At 41.9% G+C, this 19,470-nt stretch overlaps 1 protein-coding gene across 1 annotated transcript; it reads right to left on the bottom strand.

The window, feature by feature from the left end:
• Window positions 1–4,927: 4,927 nt before the first annotated feature.
• On the bottom strand, window positions 4,928–15,984 carry LOC139358367 (synaptic vesicle glycoprotein 2B-like). Its single transcript, XM_071078911.1, has 4 exons — window positions 15,729–15,984; window positions 13,368–13,568; window positions 7,818–7,977; window positions 4,928–5,111 (listed from the first exon to the last, which is right to left on the bottom strand). The coding sequence occupies exons 1-4, from the start codon at window positions 15,850–15,852 to the stop codon at window positions 4,928–4,930; spliced, it is 669 nt and encodes a 222-aa protein (XP_070935012.1). The 5' UTR covers window positions 15,853–15,984.
• Window positions 15,985–19,470: the final 3,486 nt, after the last annotated feature.

The following is a 19,470-nucleotide window of genomic DNA, read 5'->3' as shown; positions in this document are numbered from 1 at the left end:
TGTGAGCTTCTGGTTGGGTTGGTTTTAAGTTATCAGAGCAATAGAACTTCCCTGACAAATGAAAGTACTACCTATTGGAAGAGTGTCAGTGCTACTGAAAATATGGCTTGAGAATTGACACCATCTATGTCACCTGGGAGTTTGTTAAAAAACGCAGATTCTTCAGATTCCACCCCAGATTTACTGAATCCAAATCTCTGGGGGTGGGGCCCTGCAGAGTGAGTTTTAACATCTTTCTGGGTGATTCTGATGCATGCAAAAGTTCAAGAAGCACTGATCCACCTATCCTTTCCAGCTTTCATCCTTGGAGCCAAGACCCTCAATTTGGAGGAGGGGCAGCGATGTTCCCAGTAAATACCCCCTTTCCCTGCCTCCTCTGCAGCAAAGGGAGGCTGGCTCGGCTGGAAGACACAGCCCCTTTGCCCATTGCCCTTCCTTCTGCTTCCTGCCTGAAATGTGGATGCGAGGATCAGTGCTTCAACAGCCATCTTAGCCCATGAGGCAGCCTCAGTGATGGAAACTGTGCACTAAAGATGAAGGAGTCTGAAGGCAAGAGTGTGCTCCCAGGGATCAAAAGGCAGCCACACCAGCCCTGGCTTTCCTTCCTCCAGATTCCCTTCATATGAGAGTAAAATAATTTCCATGATAATTAGGTGATACTGGGCTCTTTCTTTTCCTTATTGCAGGGGGATGAGGTGAAAGGGAATTCTTTTTCCTAAACTGTAAACTTATTATAAATTGGTTTCTTTGAACTTTCAGTCGTATGCCATCCAACACAATCCCAGGTCATTTAGCACAGATGCCTCCTAGAAAAGCCAGATGTGGAAGTGGAGACACCTTTCCCAGGGCTACTGGGATTCTTACCCCACTCACCAATGTCCCTCTTGCATTCCTGGCCCCTATCTCTTCTTCCATGTAATACTTTCTGTAAAACTGATTAGGTAAAAATCGATTAGGTCTGTAGAAAATGGGCAAGTGCATCATTTCCCTTACCTAATTTATAAAGATAAAAAAATGGTACACTCCTCAAAGAAAAATAAAAAAAAAAAAGAGGAGGGAGCCACCACATTTGGAGATCCAGAGCTGACAAGTAAAGTAGTAGCAATCCTTTTACAAAAAAAAAAAAAAAAAAAAAAAAAAAAAAAAAAAGATGCATTTTGTGGATTGTAAGGTCATTTTCCTCAGTGTTTATGGCCAATTTACTATCCATCTTGCCTACTCCCTGTAAGTGGAATGAGGCAGGAGGCAGAAACTGTAACCAGTTTTTTCATCACTGTGTCCCCAGGACTTGGCACAGGGACTGGCCCACAGTCAGGGCTCAATAAGGATTTGCCGAATGAATGAATGAATGAATGAATGAATGAATGAATGAATACTAATCTTTCTATGTTTAACTGATGCTTCCTCTCATTCTAGTAAAGCCACCAAGGGAATAGTCAATGAATGGTCTCAGGGAACAGAGAATATGTGTCACATTGTCCCATTCCTCGAACTGCAGGCTTCCCCAGAATTGTCATGAGAGCATCACCTTAGGCCTTGTCACCCTTTCCTCACATTACATGTAACCTGGGCCACATCATTTAACCTCTTGAGGTCCCCACGTTGCAAAATAAAAAGTTGAAGGAAGCGATTCTCGATGTTTCTCCCTGCTGATTCAATCAATTGAGGAATACAGAAGAGACCCTAGTGCCTGAAAATAATCTCTGACCCCAGTTCTTAAGGTTTTCTTACAGTTATTTTTATTATTTAGTTTTAATGAACACAAGGTAGCAGGGAACGCTGGGGTTGGGGGTTATTTGTTACATAACTTCAGGATAATGTACTACAAACTTCACAGATAGGCACACCTCTTTCACTAATTATTTTTAATAAAACAAAAGATCAAAAATCAGTATCAGGAGATGACACAATACAGTTGGGACTACGGAAAGCAACTATCTCCAAGCTTGGCATCATAAAATACATCATCATGAACTGTGAACAGATTTGCTAAACAAAGGAGAGCCTCATCCTTTTAACCCTCCACAGCCGACATCGGGAGTCTCTTGGGGTAGAACACGAAATGAAAAAGAAGTGGATGACCAGATGCTGTACGTTGTCCCCCAGTGACCTGCCACAGAGACTATATATATATACACATATATATATATTTTGAGATGGAGTCTTGCTCTGTTGCCCAGGCTGGAGTGCAGTGGCCGGATCTCAGCTCACTGCAAGCTCTGCCTCCTGGGTTTATGCCATTCTCCTGCCTCAGCCTCCTGAGTAGCTGGGACTACAGGCGCCCGCCGCCTCGCCCGGCTAGTTTTTTTTTTTTTTTTTTTTTTTTGGTATATTGTAGTAGAGACGGGGTTTCATCGTGTTAGCCAAGATGGTCTCGATCTCCTGACCTCGTGATCCGCCCGTCTCAGCCTCCCAAAGTGCTGGGATTACAGGCTTCAGCCACCGTGCCCGGCCCACAGAGCCTATTTTTAAAGACGCATTTATCTCAGCAGGAGTGACAGCATTTAAGTAGCCAGGTACTCGCGCTAGACAATCCTTCATGAGAAAAGTCTGCAGAGCTTGGATGCACGCTTTACAAAGGCCTGAGTGATAGATCAGATGCGAATTGCCCTTGATTGTTAGGTGGCTGGTTTAAAGACCCGTAAAGATAATGCAGAAGTGAGAGCTTGGAAACCAAATGGAGTTAGCCCCCGAATTATTGCAGCCACCCCAGCACTCAAAAGTTAATCCGATTTTAAATTTACAAGATCCATCTTAACTAGAAATGCAGGCTCTAATTGTCCTGCAAATTTTTTAAGTGGTAGCTGTTCAATGAATTGTATTATCCCATTAAAGAATAATGTTTTAGATGTGGTAATCCCAGACTCACACAATTCTCTTTTATGAACCTAACCACTGCATCCATATGGAAGGTAAATTACAGCTATATTACATCAAGCCTTTCATTATTGACACAGCATTATGTTAGGTACCCTTATAAAACACTGAGAGAAAGATTAATACACAGTGGTATATATATTTGGAGGAATCATGGTGTCCAGTCAGAGTTGATATGTCTTCTCTCCCTGTACAGAAAAAAAGGGAGGGGTGTAAATAAAAAGGTGAGGGTTGACAGAAGCAGAGTAAACATTTTAACCATTAAAACTGATCACAAATCGACGGTGGAAAGGTGTTATAAGATTTACCCCTACCAACCCGTTAATTGAGGAAAATTACAGAAAGCTGTCCCGAAGCTATCATAGGACCTAAGCATTTCTCCAAAACTGAGAAAGCACTCGATGCAGCCATTATTATTCTGTTTGAAATTTTTAGAGATCTCTGACAGGGAAAATGTGGCACTTTATAGCCATTGAGAGCATTGCAAATCAATTCAAAGAACTAGTTCTTGCAGGCTGATGTTCATTCGGCCTGGGCAGGTTCAAGTTCACCTCCACTGGCGGTTGTGCATAGCTACTGTCCCCTCCATTGTCAGACACTTCTGATGTTCCTCTTCCATGCAGTCAAGACTTCAGTCTATTGTTGACCTTCATCAGACAGGTTTGTCCTAGGCTCCTCCCCCAACCCACACCCCTGATTATGTTCAAGGCTGGATTTCAGGAAAGAGTTCTCTTAAGCACTGAAGAAAGACATATTTGGCGTCCACTGTACTCCCTAACTCCCACTCCAATGGACTCTGTTTCAAAAGCCCTGGACACATAGCATAGATTTCTCATGAGACCCGACCATTCTAACAAATATGGATTGCATTTGCATTTTACTGCTAGAACAAACAAAAAGTATTTACACTTGGAAGAACTGTGGCTACACTTCCCCATCCCTCCCTCAGTCCCCTCATTGTTTGATTCTTGCCAGAAAGAGTACCAGAGGCCACTGAACACATCTCACATTGTTTTGGGGTGAGTGGCAAAGTAAAATGCCAGCACTGAAGATGGTAAGCTTGAGTTTCACAAGTCATCTATATAATAGAGAGAACTAACTACTCACTCCAACTGCACAAAGAAAGTGTCTGGATTAAGGGGACTGTACAACGTGAGTTTGTTAAGTACATCCTCCCAGCAGAAAGTTAAATGGCTCTAAGAAATTGTGCTTGCATTTCATTTGATCAGACCTCATTTCCTGGGACCTCAAACACCAAGTTCTCTCAAAATATGGCTAAAATGCTGGCAATATTTGCAGATATCAGTTGTGGAAATTAAACCCAAATAAAGTTATATACAAACTTAGTTTACAGAATACCTAACCCATTCAATTTCTTTGAATAGAGCAAAACAGAAATAAATATCCTTCTTAAATGTATCACCTAATTATCATGGAAAGCTTAGGAGACTTACGAGAAAAGTAGATCTCTATAGATGTTGCTCAAATATTTGGCTTTCCAGACCAGAGTATTCTCAATGCTACCATGCCAGTATTCGAGTGGAAAATATGATAGGTGATACTTTTAAATGCAAAAATATATGTATCCTGTACTTCAAGCCCGATCTTCATATAATGACTCTAACTTCCAGCCAAGTTGATTTGTTAAGTTGTTGGGCTTCAAGGAGCTTTAGGGAGGAGCTTGGGTATTTCTTACCCTCTAATTCCTTTTGAAATGCAAGTAAGTCCTTGCACTTGACTTAGAGAAATGCTTACTCCTGGCATAGTGTGTGCACTCACTGGAGAATCCTCTCCCTGCCTTGGACTGGGAAGACCTGAAGTTAAACACGCAGCTCTGTGATTCTAAGGGTGGCTCAGGGCACCCCCAAAACAGTCACCTGAGTTACAAACATATTGACAGCTGAAGTGGGTCCTAAACTAGGGGTCACAAAGTCAACTTCTCCTCACATGTTATCCGAGGTGCCCTCTGGACCGTGATAGGCAGGAAGTGTGGATGCATTTTAGTGTCCTGGACAAGATTCTCTTGACCTTTCCTTTTCCCATAGATGGTTCACATCAGGACCCGTTCTCGAGTCTCTGGCAGTCGAAGGGCAATCAGGCCACCCCCAACCAGAGAAGCAGCTGCCAGAAGGATGGGGAACACTTTGGTTATCCCAACAAAAGAAGCAAATATGGTGTTTCCCAGGATGGCGCCAAATTTGCATAATCCATTGAGAATGCCGAAGGCTGTTGCTCTGTAAAAGAAGAAGAATGGAAATAATTCTGACATTCTGAACCTCATTAGATGAACAGGACTGGAATCTTTCTTTTCCTTATTGCAGGGGGAAGAGGGGTACAAGGGAATTTTTTTCCCTAAATATAAAAATAACATTCTCATTGTAGTCAAATTTGGAAGTACAGAATAATATAAAGATGAATGGATATCTAACCTCTTCACCGAGAGACAATCACCTCTGTTAATATTTTGAAGTATTTTCTTCAAAGGATTTTCTTTTTTGTTTTTTTGTTTTTTTCCAAAGATATATATTTAAAATTTTTTTACTGGTACTACATGCTTACTATGGAAATCCTGAAAGGATGAAGAAGTATGCAAAGCAGAAAATGTAAGTGTTCCCCCTTTTAACATTCTCAACCCTCCTGAAGCAGAGACTGCCAGTTGCCCCCAAATAGCATTGCCCCAAAGGTAGGACTACATTTCCCAGACTCATTTGCTGCTGAGAATGGCCATGTGACTTAGTTTTGGCCAATGGGATGTAAGTGGAAGTGGCGGCAGTTTTCAAGAAGCTTCCTTAAGGGACATTATGGGTGGGCCTTTTGCTCTGTTCCCCTTCATTCTTTTCCTTCTACCCTGCTTCATGATGGAACACAGATGGTTTCATTTTGGACCATGGTGAGTCCATGCAATGAAAAGCAATGAGATAGAAAGAGCCTGCACCACCCACCCTAGACATTTTCAGGAAAGAAAAAATGCAATGCTTAACCTTCTCAAGACCACAGCAAAGTATTTGAGGTTTCTGTCAGCCACAGCAAACCCTAATCCTAATTATGATCTTTCAATCCCACTTTCCAGTGAGAACTATTACTAATCATTTATTCTTTCATGACCCCATCTGTATGCAGAGGCAATATTCCCAATACTACCTCTCCCCAAGTGAAATCAAATGTTTCTTTCTCATACCACAAGTGTATTAAGAAAGTGGGTATATTTTTGTACTTAAAACTCTTCTTTCATTTTTGTCTATAACTGTACCACACTGTACCTTTATAATCACCAACCCAGTCTTTTTCATTTGTTTGTCTTAGTATTTTTGTTTTTGTATTTTCTTGGATCTTTTAACATATGTACTTTTTAAAATAAACTTTTTTCAAGTTCCCAGGGGGGAAAAAAAACTTGTTGAATTTTGAATGAACTCTTTTATGTTAGAAAAAATCTAAATACAATTTGACATTTTTGTAAGATTGAATCTTCTTATCCAAATTAAGTATATCTTGTCTCTTAAATATATATACATCTATTTATATATAATAAAAATATACTAATTATGTGCTATTAATTATATATTATCATAATTATATATAAATACATAATCTATAAATATATACATTTTCTGAGACAGGGTCTGTCTCTGTCACCCAGACTGGTGTGCAGTGTTGTGATCCTAGCTCACTATAACCTTGAACCCCCTGGGCTCTAGCAGCTCTCCCCATCAGCCTCCTGAGTAGTTAGGACTACAGGCACATGACACTATGCCTGGCTAATTTTCTAATATATTTTGTAAAGATGGGATCTCACTATATTGCCCAGGCTGATCTCAAACTCCTGCCTTCAAGCAATCCTTTTGCCTCGGCCTCCCAAGTCACTGAGTTGGCATATATTTATCTTCTCTTATGTGTCTTTTAAAAATATCTCTTAGTAAAGCTTTATGGTTCTCTTCATTTAAGTGTTTCACTTGTCAAGTTGATCCCTAATTATTTTATGATGTCTCCTGTTATTAAATGGATTTGAATTGTGTCTTTAACTTTTTCAATATATTTTAAAACCTATACATAATTTAGTTTTATTACTGACCACCTGACCAAATTGTCTTTTTCTCTCCAGTAGTCTCATTAGTTAATTCTCTTAGGTTTCCTAGATGTAAAATCACATCATATTCAAATAATAATCATTTGTCCTCCTGTTATTTTGTGTAAAACTTAGCAGTTCTTTGACTGAAATGAGAGGGGCTCCAAATATGACACATTGTGTTCTTCCTTGGTTATCTATATCCCAACAGCTCTGTCGCCAATTTAGGAAATATCACTAAGGTTTTTGCAGAATTTCATTTACCCACCTTCCTTACCATTTCACATTCCTTTTTGAACACAAGGCCTCTTATCTTCTTTCCTTAAAATTCACAATTTCCCCTCCACAAAGAAAAACAATTACTAAGTAATGACTTTCACCCTATGCCTTTAAATCAGGCCTCTTCCCATATATGACCTGTGCAAAATAAAAGTGACCCCTGGGCCTCCCTGCCACATTCTCTGCAGATTCCCTGGACTTCATGCTGCCTCCTGAGCTTTATTTACCTCCCTGCCCCTGTGCTATTTCAGTTCTTCACTTCTTTGCCTTATCTCCCATTGGCAGGTCTGTTCTCTCTTATGGATTACATGACACATATGGTTTTGCCAACTTTTCACTCTTATTTCCTTCTCCTGGACATAGTCTGCTCCCATCCTTTGCTTCTTGCCATCCTTCCAACCTTATCAAGCCCTGGCCTGCCAACTTTCAGGTCTATGCCATCCCCCATGCAGGAGAAGCTCAACGTAAGAGACGTTTGTTTCATGGAACAGCAGAAAGACCACGATGGCCATGCACAGCATGAGATTCAGGGAGCAGGTAGACTTCTGACCAAAGAAACCCAAACCAGTCCCTGAGGAAAGCCCATGGAAGAACTGACCTCTGGTTGGTGGGATACAGCTCCAGTGTGATCACATCCAGAGCATTCCAGGCCTCAATGCTTGTCCCACAGAACAGGCACTGCCAGCCGATCGTTGCAGACTCGCTGTTGCCAAAAAACAGGAAGAAGCAGCAGACTGCAGAGATTAACATGGAGCCACCTGCAGAGGGAGTTCAAGGTCAAAAAGAAACATGAGGCCTGTGTCTTGCACACGGCTATCACTCACAGTTCTCATCCCATCTCCCAGCCTCACTGGTACACCTGAAGCCAAGGCTACCTGAAGTATTAGGTTCATCCTCCACACAGAGAGAGCACAGCTGGAACCCTCCCATGGCATCCCAGCCATGGCATTAGAGCCCTCTGCATGGGTCAGATCACCAGACTTAGAAAGGCTTCTGAAGTCACCACACTAAGGTGCTGCCCAGCTCAGAATGATGGGACAGGGCAGATAGGGGCATTTGTTGAGAATCTATTATGTACCAGACATTGTTCTAGGTGCTTGAGCTACATCAGTATCAGTCAAAAAACAAAAACAAAACGTCAGTCTTGATTTGAAACCAGGATGTCAAAGAGATTTGTGCCTCTTGTTCAATGCAGCATTACTCACAATAGTCAAAATATGTAGTCAACCTAAGTGGCCATAGATGACTGGATAAAGAAAATGTGGTTTACATACACAATGGGATACTATTCAGACATTAAAAAGAAAGGAATTCTGGCAGTCACAGTGGCTCAATCCTGTAATCCCAGCACTTCAGGAGGCCAAGGTGGGTGGATCACTTGAGGTCAGGAGTTCGAGACCAGCCTGACCAACATGGTGAAACCCTGTCTCTACGAAAAATACAAAAAGTAGCCAGACTCGGTGGTGCACACCTGTACTCCCAGCTACTTGGGAGGCTGAGGCACGAGAATTATTCGAAGCAGGGAGGCAGAGGTTACAGTGAGCCGAGATGGCGCCACTGCACTCCAACCTGGTGACAGAGCAAGACGCTGTCAAAAAAAAAAGAGAAAAAGAAGGAAAGAAGGAGGGAGGGAAGAAAGGAAGGAAGGAAAGAAGAAAGGAAGGAGGGAATGAAGAAAGGGAGAGAGAGGAAGGTAGGAAAAGAGAAGAGAAGAGAAGAGAAGAGAAGAGAAGAGAAGAGAAGAGAAGGGAAGAGAAGGGAAGAGAAGGGAAGAGAAGAGAAAGGAATTCTGCCATTTAGGACAACATGGATGAACCTGGAAGGCAGGATGCTAGATACAGTCCATGGGGTAAGCCAGACACAGAAACATCATCTCACTTTTCAAGATCTACTACATAGCATGGTGACTACAGTTACTAACAATGTATTGTATATTTCAAAATTGCTGAGAGTAAATTTCAAATATTCTCACCACAAAACATATATATGTGTGGTGATGGATATGTTAATTAGCTTGGCTTAATCATTCCACCTCATATATATGCATCAAAATATCACATTGTACCCCGTAAAAATACACAATTATAATTTATCCATTGAAAATAAAAACATAATTTTAAAAAATCCATTTTTATGGAACTTATAACCTGGTGAGAACACACCTGTACATGGGCTACTGAAGGGAAACCTGAAGAAAGGCGGTGCTATTCTGAATTTACCAGAATCCCCACCCCAGAGATCTGACCTGCCCTTTTCAGCCCTACTCTATACTCTGTACTCTATACATGTGCTCTGTGAACAATACTCTCTACTCACTAACCCCATGGACTTTCTTATCAGTTGGGAGGGGAAAGTGGCTGGAGTACCTCTTCCCAACTCCTCCCCTGGGGTAGAAGGCCTTTTCTGGCAATGGCTGCATCCCTCCGAGACCCCAGTTCCTCCCAGGTAGCTCTTGTTCCATGGTTCCAGCCCCCACAGGGCTCTGTGAGTGCAACAGCTCCCCCTTGCACTCATAGCCATAGAGGTGGTAACTGCTTCTCACTTTTGCTAGTGTCTGGGTGCCTCACCTGCCTTATTTGTTTCCACAACCCTGCCCACACCTCTAAAAGCCCTATGAGTAAGGTTTCCTTACTAGAACTATCTGGGGTGAATCCCTTTTCCCCTCCGGGAATCTAAGTATGCAGTCCACGAGGTTAGCCTCGCAGGGGTCCCAGCAGCGTGGAGAAGTGCAGCTCAGGTCTCTGGGGTGGGGATGGGAGTGAACAGAAAATGAGCAGCACAGCCCTTATAGAGCTAATAGGAGATCCCATCCAAAGAAGACTGTCAAATGCTGCCCAAATCCAGTAAGTTCAGCCCGGAGGAACTGGGTATGCAAGCTCCAAGTCCAAGGTGGATGCAGAACATGGCAAAACAGGTTGCAGCCCAGGAAAGTGACTGGCGATGAGGTGGAAATAGGGTGAACAGAAAGGTGGGAAGGAAGCAGGTCTCAAACAACCAATCGGAACACAGGGCACGAGTGCCCCACCAGGCACCAGGACCCTGAGGGAGGAAGGTATTCCAGTTGGCAAGAAGCCGGAGACCGACCTGGCCTCAATAAGAAATGCCTCCCCAGGGATGGGCCTCAGCCCGGAGTGTCACCCTCAGACCTGGGGCTGCAAGACTAGTGCCAATCCTTGCTGATGAACTAGGAAATGATAACTGCCCAACTGGATCCTGCCCACTCTGGGAAGCGGTAGGGCTGTGAGCAGGTGCCTGGTAACCTTTTTCCAAAAGCTAAGAGAGAACTAGAACAGGGGAAACTGGTATGCCTAGGACCCCAAGTGCTCTGTAGACAATACCCTGTACATCCATACATCCCTCAGAGGGGCCAGCCACGGGGCTTGGCTTACAGTAAATGCTGGCAAACACTTGATAACCACAAAACATGATCATCTGACAAATCAGCTAATACTCAGGGAGGCCTTCCCTGATCCTTCAACTCCGTTAGATGTTCCTACTATAAGTCCCCAGGGCTCAGTGTACTTCCACTTCTATAATTCTTATTCCTCTTGTAATTGGGAGGCTTGGGTGCAAATGCCGGCTTGCGTACTACCTGTGTGACCATGAGTGAGTTGCTTCACCTTTCTGTGAGCTGTTTCACTGTCACCATCTCTAAAGTGTTGATTAAATTAGTGCCTACCTCATAGCGTTATCGTGAGGGTTCAATGCGTTAATATTGAACACATGTTCAACATTAATAATATTCAGTAATAATAAGCATGTCATAGTGTTGAGGTAAATGAAATTTCTAGTTGAAGTCTGCCTCTCCCAACAGATCATTTGCGCCATAAGCACAGGGATATTGTCTGTTTCAATTACTGTTGCATTCCCATTGCCTCCCACCCAGCCTTGAGAGAATAAGTACTGTATAAATAAATGTTACTGAATGAATAAATGAGTGGGTAACAGCCTAATCAGGAAAACTTCTACTCCACTGATAACAAGAAATGACTTGTACACTACAAAGAGCCCAGCAGATTAAGCAGAACAAAAATGTGCTTGCAGATTTTCTAGCGGGGTTGGTCTGAGAGCTGGGGATAGGGCTATTTCAAAGTGGTTCCCCCACATCCCATATCCCAGTGAAATAGGTATTAATTGAGCACCTCATCTTTACCATGCACTGCCAATATCACAGTCGACCCACTGCATGTCAGGCCTTTTACTAAAGACTGAAGGGCAGAGAGTCAAAGAAGGCCCTGTCTGAGCTCTTAACAAGCTTGCCTCTAGCTCAGAAACAAAACAGAGACATTCACAAGAGAGTAGGCTATAAAGAATGATTAAATATTAGTTCTAGATCTCTCATTGGAGAGCATGCCTTTATTTAGCATTATAGGAATTGTTTTGATCTGTGATGTATTCACTATAAGAAGGGCTTCAGTGGTGAGGGAAAGGATGTCTGCTGTCTCACCATTCCGCCTGCCCCTGTGCCCAGCCACACCGCCCTCAGTCTACTTCCATGAGGGAGCATGTGGCAGGTCGTTAGGTGGTGGGACGTTCTCGTCGACATGGGCACCCACCCCATCCTTATAACCCTGCCTCCCCCAAAACTTCCTCAGCTGCTTCATGAACAGACCAGAGACTCCACTGGTAAACTCTGGGACTCATAAGGCTGGTGACAAATGGCAGAAGTGTCACATCTGCTCTCATACCCCTATCTCATTGAGGCAAACAGAGGTATTATTTTAACAATGGAAATGGAAGCTCAAGGAAGCTCAAAGAAGTTGACTTGGGTCAACACATAAAGCTAATCTTGGCAGAGATGGAGCCACCTGACTCCCAGCCAAAAATTTTTTTTAAGATGACAACCTGTAGTGTCTTCTGCTGAAAGCTTGGTGTTTGGAGCTAACCTAGGAAAGAGGCCATTTTCATCTGTTCTGGTCAGTTCAGCAGCATTGCTGAGTGTCAGCTCTACTGCAGGCACTGCGCTGGACACAGGGGTCACGGAAATGAGTAAGCCATTGTCCTTTCCTCCATAGGGCCTCAGGACTAACCAGGCACTCCCTCTAAGAGAGGAGAACATGAAGTCTGCCATACCTAAGAGATGACTCCACCCTCACCACGAGATTAAAAAGCTGAAGTCACAGGCACTTCTCATGCTCACCATGCTGCATATGCATGCTACTATTTATAATAGTGATATTCAGTATGAGCCAAATGCCAGAAAAAGAATTCCTTTCCATGAAGACCTGATCAATTTCCTCTTCTCCAACAAAATGACTTTATGATTTATTTTGTTTCGTTTTGCACATTGCTGCTAGGAATCTTCGTATTAACTTTCCTAATCAACGACCTCCCTAAGGCAGGTCCCTAATGGCATGTTTATTAATAACATGTTGTCCACTTCCCCACCCTTGGCCTTGACTCATATTCTAATTTACATTTTCCCTGGTCCTCAATGTGTACATTTTGCTTCTTGTTTACCATTCATAGCATGTATTTCTGTAACAAATTGTTGCAAGTCCCGATGGAAAGAGGCAAGGCATACATGAATATAGCTACCATTTTTGAGAACCTACAATGTGCCAAGTATTACAGGTACCTCATGTTCAATTCTCACAATACCCTACCAGCTAGAAGTGGAAATCGTTCTCTTATAGATAAGGAAACTGAGGTCCAGAGAAGCAAAGGAACACATTCAAGGTCAAACGGCCTTTCGATGATGTCTTCAACATGGCTCTGTCCAACTCCAAAGCCTAAAGTGGTATTGCTATTAAATAATAAAAGTAATACAGTTTACCTTCAAACATCAAACCATCATCCAGGACCATTATATATATTTTTCTGACAATAATCTGATGAAGAGACAGGGTGGATATTATTACTACCCTTATTGAAGTGCTAATAGATTAAATGACTGTCACAGAATTTCTCTGTCAGGAAATGAACAAAAATCCCTCGCCTAGACCAAAGATTCTTGACTATTTCCAAGGAGCTCTGGAGTTTTCTACAGGCACGCATCCTTGGCTCTATAGCTCCATGTGCGATCTTACTTGTTGGGTTTATTGTGCAATAATTACTTAATAAAAGGGAAAATTTCCCTGCTTTAATACACTTGAAAGTCACTACCCCAGTGCGTTGGAGCCCAGAAGTGACCCTGCTGACAACTGACCAATCATCTTGAGCCTTCCGATTCTATCCATGAGCAGGGCAGAAATGATGCTTCCGGGTAAGACAGACAGGCTGCCCAGGAAGCTGACGAGGTAAATCAGGAAGTCATTATCTTGCTCCAAGTCCATGTGGCAGCCCTCCTTCTGCTCCAGAAAGGTGGAGTTGATAAAGCGACAGTTGATGAACTTATGCTCGTAGAGGTCTAGGGAGAGAAGGAAACTTTCGGTTCATGTAAGTGCAAGGGAGCTGGAGAGAGAAAGGCAGAGGCAGGGATGAAGTCTGCCCCCTCCTGTAGGCAGGCTGTGGTAGCCTTTGCCAGTCAGACAGCCTCAAAGTCAAGGTAATATGTGGTCATGTCATCAAGGTATGGATGAATAGAGAAACTTTCAAAAATGTAATGACCTGTTCAAGTTCCTAAAAGCAAGGGGGAATTAAACTAACACTGAGAGACTTAAAAATGCACCCTCTCAGCCAGGTGTAGTGGCTCACATTTGTAATACAAGCACTTTAGGAGGCCGAGGTAGGAGGATCACTTGAGCTCAGGAGTTCAGGACCAGCCTGGACAACATAGTGAGATCTTATCTCTACATTAAATAAATAAATAAATAAATTTTTCTTTTAAATTAGCTAGGTGGGGTGGTATGTGCCTGTAGTCCCAGATACTCTGGCACCTGAGGCAGGAGGATCACTTGAGCCCAGGAGGTCAAGGCTACATTGAGCCATGGTCATGCCACTGCACTCCAGCCTGGGCAAAAGAGGGAGACTTTGTCTTTAAAAAAAAAAAAAAAAACTCTCCAGCTGGATAACAGTCCTGTTTGTACTAATCAGGTGACACTGAGACACTGAGGACCATGACAGCTAGGCCTCTCCTTGGAGGCTACCTGGCATAGGGAAGCAGAACACAAGAGAGTTGGTTCCAGATGGAGCCAATCACTCCAGAGCCCCTGCTGTGGTCTGTGCCAAAACCTGAACATTCTTAAAAAATAAAAGCCATTGGCATTAGAACCAGTTTGCAAGTCTTCTGACACCTTCTAAGATCAGCTGTTCTGACAGAGGAAGTCCTAAACAGGATCCCCAGAAACCTGCATTTGGGGAACTGGCCCTGCTGTTGACCCTCTTTAACCTCCCTGAGGCTCTACCTAAAATATCTACACAATTGGAAGAGTACACCTGATCATCTCCACTGCTTCTCCCAGCTCTGACATTTCCTGACTACATGTGTTTGCAAGAATCTCCATGATCAGAGTATTCAAATGAGGAGGCATCATTCAAACTTGAAATCATAAAATGATATGCCAGTTTTTAATGACACTTAGGAAACTTCTGGAACTCATCATTGTTTCAAGATCAGTCTAAAAGGAAATTCAGGAAGGTAAGTGCCAGAATGAATTATTAAGAGAGTCCAGAATATTTAGAGACCAGATATTGAAGCTCTTGAGGCTGATGTCATAGAGGAAAAAGATGTTCTTATATAAACGATCCCTTGCTGCTGATGCCAAAAATAAAGCATAGATCTGGACATAATGCAAGTAGTTCTGTGGAAAGATTGCAGGTTTTACAGCCAAACCACTGAGGAATGAATCCAAACTCCCTCCACTTGCTAACCATGGCCTTGAGCAAGTTGCTTAAGTCTTGATTTCCTTAACTTGGTTTCCTTAGCTATAAAAGAAGGATAAAAATTAGTACATTTCTCCATTGAGACAATGTAGGTAAAGCCCCCTAATGAAGCTCAGTTGGTTTCCTTATACCCCAACTTCACTTGGTATGTTATTAATTTATAATGAGGGTAGTAAAAGTAACAAGAAGCGGTGAAATGGTAGAATTTTGTGACTTTTTAAATCACAGAAATCTGGAATAGTATGATATTAAAATAGTCTTCGTATTTCACTTTATGCACAAAATGTGAACAGATGTAATTTTCCCCTTTCATTTATTATTGTGAGAACATGAGTCTTGCATTTTGCAAGTTTCAAATTATGCAAGGTCTTCAAGAATGCATGCATTCCTGCATAAAATGCAGCCCTCCTGGAATGCTAGTTGTTATTTGTGTCATCCTTCGTTCGTACCAAAGACCCTTCGCGTATAGCATCAGCCTCACTGAGATGAGGATATTTGGCTAGAACTTTTGTTTCCATTTCATTTGTGATAAAACTGAGACACAGATAAATTAAATGTCTTAGCAAAGGCTGTGCGCCTAATTTGTGCCATGCCTGGGGCTAAAATCCATTTCCCCACCAAGGCTTGGCATTTGTATCTATGATACTTTCCTACTCCTGAAGTTCATGCCTGAGCATTTTGATTCTTGGACAACACTAGTTGTCTCTTGTTACAGTCTATTCAGTCTGTTAATCTTCTTACCTACCTGTGTTATAAAAGATGGTTGATTCAATGGTACAATTTTTGAAGTAGGTATCTGTTGATGTTACATCTTCAAAATAGCACTCGTCAAAGAATGTGTCCTCAAAGAGTACATGTTTAAAGTACATTCTTGTGAACCTGTGGGAAGAGGTTGAGCTCTGAGTGATTCATCTGAGAAGAAAAGAGACTTAAGACCAAAATGGAAAACACAGCAAGGCAGAAAAAGGAGATCTGCAAGCAAAAGGTGCCAGAGCATTATTTTCAACCCGGACTACTTCCCCACTTCTTAGCTGTTTGTTTATTAGTGGGGAAGGGCTTCAGGATCTGGAAGCCAGTGTCTAGTGTAGGTGCATACGGAGTGCTATGCACCAACCTGGTGGTTTTCAAAGGAAGGTCCATAGACCTTCTGAGTCAGAATCACAGAAATGTGAAATAGTGTGAAATTTAAATATTGATAACATCTCACTTTCTGAGATACTTTTAAATCAAGCAGGTCCCTGGACTGGTCCTAGAAGTTTTGGAAGCCATAGAATTGTGACGGTCTGAGAATCTTTATTTTTTTTTAATTTTCCCAACAAAAATGTGGGGAAATAGGTACTTTTATTCATACCATTGGTAGAATATAATCCATACAGCCTCTTTGGGGAGCAATTTTGCAAAATTTGAAATGCACATTCTCTTTGACCTAGGAATACCACCTCTAGGAATTTATCCTACACATACTTGTCCATGTATTCAAAGAGATACATTCACTGATCTTCATTGCAACACTGCTTGTAACAACAATGGATTACTACCTACATACATATGTAATAGATGCCATATAATGGAATACCATGTGGCCATCATAGTAAATGAGGTAGATCTATATGTGTTAATATGGAATAATCTTTAAGACATATTGTTAAGTTAAAAAATCAAGATGCAACATAGAGTTTATAACACGGGCTCATTCAGGTAAGAAAATGTATGGATACATATGCTTCCAAATATATCTGGAGAGCTACACAAGAAACTGATAGAAATGGTTGTTTCCAGGGAGGTACAATGGAAGTGAGGAATAATACACTCAATTTTCACTTTATGCCAAGTGTATGTATTATTTGTTCACTTCTTTTTAAACTCAGTTAATAAGATAGTAAGGCACCTAGACAATTATGAGGTGCAGCCACATGTAGGAGTCACTGCACCTCTCCAACTCCTGCATATTTAATAGGAAAGAACAATGCAACATTTAAAAATATATTTCACATACATTACCATCTTCCTCTGTTGGCTATATTTAACAAGCTTGGTCAAACTTTTAGGCTGGAAACCTTTAAATATGTCTTCATTTGTAAGTAATTACAACACATTCTTTCATTTTTCTATTCATTCACTTACATACTTAGTCTTCTGCAAACACTGAGCATGGTACTAGGTCCTGTGAGTATAGAGAGGAAAGACAAGGTCCCTGCTCTCCAGTCTAATTGGAAAAAAGTGCAAACAAACAGGCAACTACAATACAGTGGAAATATGGTTTTTTCTCCCCATATTGAAGACTTATCTCCTTTTTTGTTCATTATTTTTATAGTTGCTACATAGAGTAAGTCGTCTCACTATTGTTTGGTATGTGACTTCTGATCACTTAGGCACATTCCTCCATCATCTCTTTTTTACCACACAAGGTGAATCAGTTAGAAATCACAGAAACTCCCTCTTTTGATGCCAGTGGGAGTTTCAAACCTTATAAACCCCCGCCTGTGAGTAGGATCTCTCACTCTGCCTCCAGCACCAAACCATTATAAAAACCCTGAGGCGATCTCCTTCCCTGCTCTCTCAAGCCATTTCGAACTTTCCTGAGAGACCTGCCTTGCTCCCAGTGGACACCCCGAAAGTGGAGATAATTAACATTCCTGTATTCACTTGGTCTGAGAGTGTGGCACCATCAGACACAACATTCAGACTAAATGTTGGTTGAGATCTCTTGGCCTTTGCATGGCATAAACTACAACTCATGCGGTGAGCTTGGTGTCACTGTTCCTATTCACAGGACACACTCGATCTCTAAACCAACTCCGGGACACAGCAGGACATGCGATGTGGGTTGGCGCTGTGTCTCTACCAAAGTCTCCTTTCAAATTTTAACCCTCACGTGTCAAGGGATGAACCTGGTGAGAGTTGACTGGATCATGGAGGCGATTGCTCCATGCTGTTCTGGTGATAGTAAGTTTTCATGAGGTCTGATGGCTTGGTTTAAAAGCGTGTGGCAGCTCCTCTCTCCAACTGCCACCATCTAAGATGTGCCTTGCTTCCCCTTGCACCATGATTGCAAGTTTCCTGAGGCCTCCCCAGCCACGCAGGACAGTAAGTCATTTAAACCTCTTTTATATGAAGTGCTCAGCCACAGGTACTTCATTAGAGCAGTGTGAAAATGGACTAATAGAATATGCATAGTGGCATAAACTCCCTTCATGTCATAAAATTTTGTCATTATTTTGCTGTATTCTAGTATTTCCCTAAAAATATAGAAATAGGGCTCATTCATATATATATTCAGGAGTCTCTGACCCTTCATGTATTTGATCTATTTCTAAATCTGTTGTTAATGAATTGAGCATGTGATAATTAGTACCATCTTTAATGACGTTAAATTAAAAAATTATAATCTTCACAGAAAAGTACAATTTTACAAATATTGTCATAGACATCATCATTATCAACAAAGATAACAAGTCACTTACTCTCAAAATATCCTCTTGTTTTGTAATTCCTCCTTCCTAGACCTTCCCTTCTCCTACAATATTCACAGTGAACTACTGATTTATTTATGTAACTTTAAATTAGTTTATATTCTATAGAATTTATAAAAGTTGTATCTTATGTATGTATGTACTTTTATTTGTTGTACAGGAACAGCTCTTACTTCGTATTCAGAGTGAGGACAATCTATCCTTTATCTGTAGGAGGTGAGGCTTAGTGTGTGGGAAAAACAGAATTTTCCTGCTCAAGATCGCTGTGCCTGGACAGAAACCAAAGAATACGAGAAACACGTCGCTTCAGCCTAGATAGAAGAATTCCTCATAGGTAAGGCAAAACTGTGCCCAGATCCTACACAGAATTAAGAAGCAATAAACTTCAGGTAAACTGGAAAATTACAAGTGCTTGCAGGCTGCATTCTTGCTTTTCCATGTTATGTAAGAGAATCAAGTAAAATCATTGTTTCTATATAAAAATTCGTAAACAGTGTGTTGGCACAGAGAATGCACCACCCATCTCTTCTACATCAAGTTGTCCCATGGATCAGGCAGGCACCCAGCTGCTGCTCTGTGACATTCATCACCTGGTTTGTGCCAAAGACATCCATTCTCGAATCTCCTTCCAGATAATGACTGTGCACAGTGAAGATACTAAGGTGTGGTTGGTTCTGGGCAGATGGAGGATTCCTGGTGGGCAACTGTGCTCAGGGAGGAACCAATGGCCCTGATGGACTTAGCTTGGAACACTGGGCAGTTAGGAAGCCCCATCAGCTTCCCAGGCTTCTCCATCACTAGTTGGAAGATTGGCACAGCAGGCTGACAGTGTCTACAGCCTCACCCGGCCTCCTGTGCATTTTTCTGCCTCCATTAGTTAAAACTGCCTTTGCTACATGTGAGAATATTTATTTCTATAATACCAAAGTTTTCTAACCCAGAAACTTCAATGGTAGGAGCAGAACCACAAATAAAGAGAGGATCCCAGGAGAACTGTTAGATTCAGAGAAATCA

The sequence above is a fragment of the Macaca nemestrina genome, chromosome 15, assembly GCF_043159975.1.
Source record: "Macaca nemestrina isolate mMacNem1 chromosome 15, mMacNem.hap1, whole genome shotgun sequence".
In the NCBI taxonomy this organism is placed as follows: Eukaryota; Metazoa; Chordata; class Mammalia; order Primates; family Cercopithecidae; genus Macaca; species Macaca nemestrina.
The sequence above is the reverse complement of the archived record's forward strand: the minus strand, read 5'-3'. Positions and strand labels throughout refer to the sequence as shown.